At 40.0% G+C, this 7164-nt stretch overlaps 1 protein-coding gene and 1 pseudogene across 1 annotated transcript in view; one reads left to right on the forward strand and one right to left on the reverse strand.

Moving 5' to 3' along the window:
* The window catches only part of TIPRL (TOR signaling pathway regulator), a 51552-nt gene extending 47946 nt beyond the window's left edge, over positions 1 to 3606 (forward strand). Inside the window, exons 6-7 of the mRNA XM_077156896.1 lie at positions 381 to 443; positions 1303 to 3606. Coding sequence (XP_077013011.1) covers positions 381 to 443; positions 1303 to 1446 — 207 coding nt within the window. The 3' untranslated portion in view covers positions 1447 to 3606. The remainder of the gene's footprint in view (positions 1 to 380; positions 444 to 1302) is intronic.
* A 1532-nt stretch (positions 3607 to 5138) lies between these two features.
* On the reverse strand, positions 5139 to 5611 carry LOC143680180 (unconventional myosin-Ig pseudogene; annotated as a pseudogene).
* Positions 5612 to 7164: the final 1553 nt, after the last annotated feature.

A 7164-nucleotide genomic window follows, 5' to 3' on the forward strand; every position in this document is an offset into this window, starting at 1 on the left:
GGAAGATGACAGTGTAGCTTAAGAAAAAGATGTAGTCCCAAACTTGTAGTAATAATTAATCTCTTGCATATCTCATTTATATACTTCAAGGTGGTATTATTGATTTAATTTCAAAATGAGACGTTTTTCTTGTGTTTCTTTTACATGGGAATTACTATGTCTGTTTCCATACATGTATCCAGTATTATTGTAATTTTTAGGGATTGATAATTCAGAATTCTTGGGGAAAGTTACAAAGGAGTTATCGCAGATAAACACTGTATCCTCATACTTGATGCTGCTTTCACAACCCATTCTAAAATGTAGTCAGTTCTATTTACTAGAAAATATTTTGTAAATTGATACGTATTAATTTATTGTTTGTTTTTTTTTTAACATAGGCTGGCAAGACTTATATGTTACGAGAATATACATCACGGGAGAGCACAATTGCTAATTTAATGGTATAGTATTTAAATTTTCCTAAGTCATTCACCTAATAAGGCTCTACAGTATAAATCCTACTGGAGCAAAACTCACCTGAGCTTACTTTAAATATAAGAACAGTTAGGTTTATTAGGTCCCTTAGCTGTCATCTAATCCAATTCCCATATTTTCTCTGGAGAAGCTTGAGACCCAGAGATGTGACTTATCATGAATTACAGCACTGGTTGGTGGTAGAGCTACAGCTGGTACTTATGTATGTCCTTTCCACTTACCACTTTGCCACCTTATAATTTCTTTCTACCTACTCTCCTTTTTTCTTCCTAAAATGTGGTAATTCTCTACCACGATTTGTTTGTTTTGGCATGTTTTGCTCTCCTGGAACTTGTAAACTGCTTCCTTGAAACTTAGGATTCTATAATGGGTTGCTTAAAAGGTGATACCTTCCTGAAAATGTGATGTTCTTTTTTCCCTGTAGTACTTAAATCATTTAACAAAATCTAAATTTCTCTCTGGGTGTAGAGTATGCATAGGTTAAAAAAATTACTTAGATTCTATTGTAGACTACATATTGACCTCTAACTAAAGATTAGTGCTTTCACAGTACAAAAGCAATAGAGACAAGGAATTGGATTATGATGTATTAAATTCTTAGGACATTTATGGAGGCATTATAAGTCATATAACCCTGTGTTCTTTGAATGATTCAATAATGCGGTGCCTGTTATTATTAGGAGTACTTACTGGTATTCCTTTTTTAAATATAAGCACCTCATTTTAGATTGGAATGCTTTATGAATGTTTGAACCAAAACATTTCCAAAAAGTGTCGATGCGATAACTGTATAAAAAATAGTAATGTGATTTATGTATTTCTTAGCATGTTTCATCTTCCCTCTTCACGGAACCTAATGAAATATCCCAGTATTTACCAATAAAGGAGGCTGTTTGTGAGAAGCTGATATTTCCAGAAAGAATCGATCCTAACTCTGCAGACTCACAAGAAAGTACACTTGTGGAATAGAATGTGATACATCATATCTCACCATGGAATCTGACTGGAGACCTTGGCTGTTAGTAGTGGGGTATTTTTATTCTGAGAATTAATTGCCTTGTTTATGGACAGATTTTCTGTAGCCTTAAAGGAAAAATAATAAAAAATTGTTGCAGGCAGGTACCACTTAACTAATTGCTATTTGTACTGTCTGTCTTCAAATTCATATCCCAGATTTATGTTTTCTGAAGTTAAGTTTGGATTTCTAAATTGTCACAAAGTAGTACCTCAGCAGTAGTGGTGTATGTCTGTCTCAATGAGCAGTGGGCATATTCTGCTTCCATCATGAAACACTATCTTCTGCTACAAGGAAGTTAATTTAAATCCCTGACTTGACTTCATAGGATTTCCTGGTTGTGCATGTTGAGTGAGGTACTGGGTGTACACTTTCTGGTGGTTTTTTTTGTACTTCTGGAGAGTTGAGACTTGCCACCTAGGAAGTTGATCTTATGCTTTAATGATTATCACCCACAATTTTTGTAATGTTCCCCATCCCTACCAATTTAAATTTAATTGGCTTTTGAAGACTAAAGAAAGTGCTAGATATAGAACCAAAAATAATTAGTTCTTTTCGAGAACTTAAGCTTTTTTGTCCGTGGAAATACATGAACATGACTTACCACTGACAGGTAAGAGGTCAGACCTGCAGAGCTATCTTTCTCCATCTTTAGGTGCTTTTTCTTTTTTGGCTTTTAAAAAGAATAATTTAATAAGTTACAAGCTTATAGTTTTAAGTCTCTAAAATTGTCCAAACTAAGGCATCCAGGGAGAGATACTCTAATTCAAGAAAGGTCAGTGGGTCAGGAACACCTCTGTCAGCTGGGTAATCATGTCTGGCATCTGCTGGTCCCTAGCTCCTGGGCTCCATTGCTTTCAGCCTCTGTTCCTGTGGGAGTTCCTTCCTTGGTGCTTTCTTATATTTGGTTCCTCTTGTACTGACATTTCTGTTTTCCCACTTTCCATGAAACCTGAGTGAATAAATCCTTTGAATTTGGCACTGGTCCTAAAAGGTTTGAAGGGCTTATAAGAATCGTTTTTTTTAGGAAGTATTACATCACCACCTAAAACAACCAGATTGATTTTTTTGCTTTAAAATACCTGGGAAGCAGCTGTGGAGGAGAGGCTTATTTTAAAATATAAAAGCCAGTTGTTCTTTTTTTATATTCATCTTTCTAAAATTACAAGGACCCAATAAAATGTAATTAACTAGCATAGGATCCAGATAATATAAAAAGTATAAAAACTAAATTTAAAATCCACTTGGCTAATTTGATGAAGACCCTTTAAATATTTTATATCCTTTTCTGCCTTTCTATGTGCCTAGTGAACAGTGGTTATAAGGCACCAAATATAGGGTAGGAGAAAAAAATCACCCCTTTTTTTTCCTGGTTGGAAATAACTGTTGTACATATTTCCACTTGATGGATGAATCATTAAATAGGAATATTTAATTGAAAGTATTAGCAAAGGTCTTCAGGTATCATCTTGAAGATAAATTTTAGTGAACCAAATACACTTGGATATTCATCACTGCCTAAACTGGTGTATTCTGAGCCAAACTGGCAGGGTGTATATGATCAGCTAAATTAACTAAATTTGGTCATAAATGGTTTTGGTATTTATCTGCCTTCTGCTGCATCACCTTCAAGGTATAGAAAATCAGAATTCTGTTGGTTTTGAGAAAATACATGGCATGTTCACTATATATTAGATATAACTATATTTTCTTTTAGGACAGGAAAGTGTATCTATTGTACTCAGCTTTCTGCATTTTATTTGCCATGAAGATTTGAACAGAGACAGAACATTCTTTATTCATGCAAATTATAAAAAATGAAAACCTGTAAGAATATTTATTAGTTGGAGTTTCTGGCCTAAATCATATCTTTTGTATATATATAATTTTTTTAAACTTGTTGATTCAGATGTCTTAGTTCCTGAGTCAGTCTTAGATTACTTAGAGAAACCATTGTTAAAAATTGTAGAGAATTAAAAGAATTGACCTTTTTTAGAGGGTGGGATGTAGGTAGGATGAGTGTGCTTGTGACAACTTTATAAGTGTATTACTGTGGAGATACTAGAAAACTTTTATTTGCCCGTTGCTAAATAATACATACCATTTTATATTTATTTGTTCCAAGTGTCTTTTTTAACAGGAGAATAAAAATAAAGAATTACTGATCTATGTTTTGTTTGGTCATTTATTTTAGTTTCTCTTAGCGCTTAATTAAAGAGTGGCTTGATTTACCTTTCTCATTTGTGCTTTGTGTTTTGAATTTAGCATTGTAGCCAGTTTCTCCAAACATTAGAAATGAAAATCCAGCAGAGAGTTCAGAATATATCCTAGAGTAGCTAGCTTTTAAACTCTGATCTCTCCTTACCCCTTGCTCCCTAGTACTTCTAAAAATATTTTAAATAGCCAGTATTTTCTGTATGAAGGGTGTTTTGGTTTGCTAAAGCTGCTGGAATGCAATATACCAGAAATGAATTGGCTTTTACAAAGGGGATTTATTAAGTTACAAATTTACAGTTCTAAGGCCATACAAATGTCTAAATTAAGGCATCAACAAGAGGATACCTTCATTCAAGAAAGGCCGATCATGCTCGGAGTTTCTCTGTCACATGGGAAGGTGCAGGGTGATATCTCCTGGCCCTTTGTTCCTGGGTTTTGTTGCTTTCAGCTCCTGTGGCATCCTCTCTGAGCTTCTTCTGTCTGTCTCCAAGTATCTGAGCTCTGCTCTCTGTGTCGGCTCTTTAAGGACTTAAGTAAACTAATTAAGAACCACCTTGAATGGGTGGGATTACATCTCTATCTAATCAAAAAGTGCCACCCACAGCTGTGTGGGCCTTATCTCCATGGAAACAAACCTAATCAAAAGGTCACACCCGACAGTAGGTCTGCCCCTCAGAAGATTGGATTAGGGTTAAGAGAACATGGCTTTTCTGGGGGACATAATAGTTTCAAACCAGTACAATGGGTTTGTTTTCTCTTTTTGAAAATATGAATATTATATATATACACACACACATATCATTCCATTTAGGTTTTTTTTTTGACACAGAATACTTTGTTGGTGAAGTGAGCTGACAGCCCAATGGTTGGGGCCAGAGATGGAACAGTCCTAGAGCTCAAGGAGTCAGAGGACCAGATGTAAGACTCAGGGCAGCTGGCTCTGCAGCTTGGCCAGAGGAGGGTGAAGGCATTGTGGGTGCAGCAAAAGTTGGGGGCTTGCTGCTTTGGTTTGGACTCCACAGATGAGCTCAGGGGGTTACAAATGGAGATGTGGCCCTGCCCCTGGTAATGGGTGTTCAGCATGCCTACTGTCTCCACACATCTGGAGGTCAAGGTCAAGTAGTTATGAAAAACCATTAGCCCCATTCCTGGTGTAATCCCTACAGGACCTCCATGGTAACTATGTTTTTGGCCTAGTTAAAACATATGTTTTTGGCCAGAAAAGTGCCTGGCAAGTGTCCTGGAAGGACTGCAGTATAGTGGGGCCAGTGGCCAGGCCAGGTCAAGGTCATAGAGCAAAGGCTGCTGACACTTGGAAGCATTGCTGCAGCTCTGCTATATGAATGTGTCTTTTGTGCTGCCAGAGCCAATGTATGATGATACAGATGGCTTGTAGCTGCCAGCATGGTTGCCACACCAGGATGCCCCCCTAGGCCTTCTGCAGCAGCAGCATGATGATGGAGATGAAATGGGCGTGGCTCTGCTCCAGCATGACCAAGGTCTGAGCAGTGTACGAAGAGCTTGCTGTGGCTAAAGGCCATGATTTCTATAGCCCGTGCTGCTCCTGAAGGGTGCTCACAGCTGCCTTGTCCAAGCTCAGAAGTGATTTGGCCAGGTACTCACAGGTCATCTTGTACCTAAGGAAGAATCAAAGGTAGAGCTGGCAGGAAGTAAACCAGTTCAGAGAACCCTCATGTTCTCTAGCACCCCAAGGTAGGCTACCTGGGGCAGTTGCCCTTGTCCAGTTTCCTAGCAACTTTCTTCTTTTTGGGGCTTGATGAAGTGATAAAGTAGGGGTCCTTGGAGACCAGGTTTTCCAGTAGGGACACCATGGAGTTCTTGAAGAGTGTGGTGACTGTTGGGGTGCTTGGTCACTTCTGTGATGTCCTACTGTCCATTGGATCACTCCAGAAGTGGAGTCTGCACAGGCATCAGAGGGGGGACCACTGTAGGATGGGGCCGAGGCTGTTACACAGCCACTGCTTAAAGTCCAGGAAAAGGAAGTCTCCATTGTTGTCAAATAAGCATTCCATGGAGTACTTGACGTTCCCAATTAATGCTTGATTCAGAAGTCTCAACCAAAGACTTGGTTTTGTCTTGGGACTGAGCTGGCAGCTGACGTAGTGTGGGGGATGATAGTGAGTGGTGTCTAAGGTCTACAGGAAGATCCAATTGTAATGGCACCTGTGGAGCTGCAGGCTTTATCCAGCATAGCCAGGATGCACTAGTGCAGTCACTCCATAGCTCCACAATGGCTGCATTGTTGAAGCTCTCAGTACTCTGCCAGGTGATGCCCTCATGGTACTCCTCCTGCCCCAGCTTCAGGATGAGCATGATGAACAGCTGTTGCTACTTCTTGCTGCAGTATTTGATGCAGAACTGTTCAAAGTTGTTGAGGGGACAACTAACAACTTGGATATTACCTTGGCATTGGTGTCCGAGGCATAGCAGGCCTCAGCTGCAGTGTGACTTCTCAATGAGGTCCCTGTCCCACTGCCGCAAGCCAGCAGTGAGTGGAGTGCCAAGCTTCATGGTACCCATCACCCACGCCACGTGGCATACCACCTCCTCAGCCACTGCCAGGCCCCCTTTCTCTGATCCCTGTGGCTCCAACTCCACATACTCAGTGTTTCCCAGGTGCAAACTGATGCACTTACCTTACCTCTTCATAGCTGAGGCCAGTTACCCTCATGACTCATGGACTGGGTCACTGCCTGATGTGATGGTTCATTATCACTATCCAAGGTACTGGTCCCTGCTCTCTGGAGAGTGAAATTATACAGAATAGGGTTCCATTCCAAGTATAGCTTCTGCAGCACCTTGTCCTCACTCCCCTATAGCACCTCCTTCAAGGCTTGCTCCAGAGTCACCTTATGACTAAGCCCTGAGCACTGCCTGCTTTCCAGTACTGTGACCCTCGATTCCACTTTAGCTTTTCCTATAATGCTTCTTATACCTTCCTACAGCTCTTTACTATTACATTTAATGCTCTTTCCCCCCTCTCCCTGGCAGAAGTGGGTGCTACAATGGAGGGAATTGTCCATGTTTTGTTCATTGCTGTATCCCCAGGGCCCAGAATGGAGTAATGGGTGGGGTGAGGTAGAAGGGGGTGGGAGGGAGTAGAAGGAGGTGGGACAGGGCATGGTCAGTAAGTAGAGGGAAGAGATGGTGGTCCAAGGTGGGGCAGAGAGGGTTGATATGGACAGGAGGCCTCTATTTAGTTTTGAGTACTATAGTTCAGTACTGTACTAGGTGCAGGGGAATACAATAATGAATAAGGTAAGTATGTCTCTTCATGGGATTAAAGACTGGTAGGGGAGACTAAGGTAAAAATAATTACAAATTTTAATAAGTGCAATGATGGAAATAATGCTACACTAAGAGAATAACAGAAAACTTAGTAGATGTAGTCAGAATACTGCTTCTAAGTAAAAAGCTATTAAAAGCCTCAAGAG

This window comes from Tamandua tetradactyla, chromosome 4 (assembly GCF_023851605.1).
Source record: "Tamandua tetradactyla isolate mTamTet1 chromosome 4, mTamTet1.pri, whole genome shotgun sequence".
In the NCBI taxonomy this organism is placed as follows: Eukaryota; Metazoa; Chordata; class Mammalia; order Pilosa; family Myrmecophagidae; genus Tamandua; species Tamandua tetradactyla.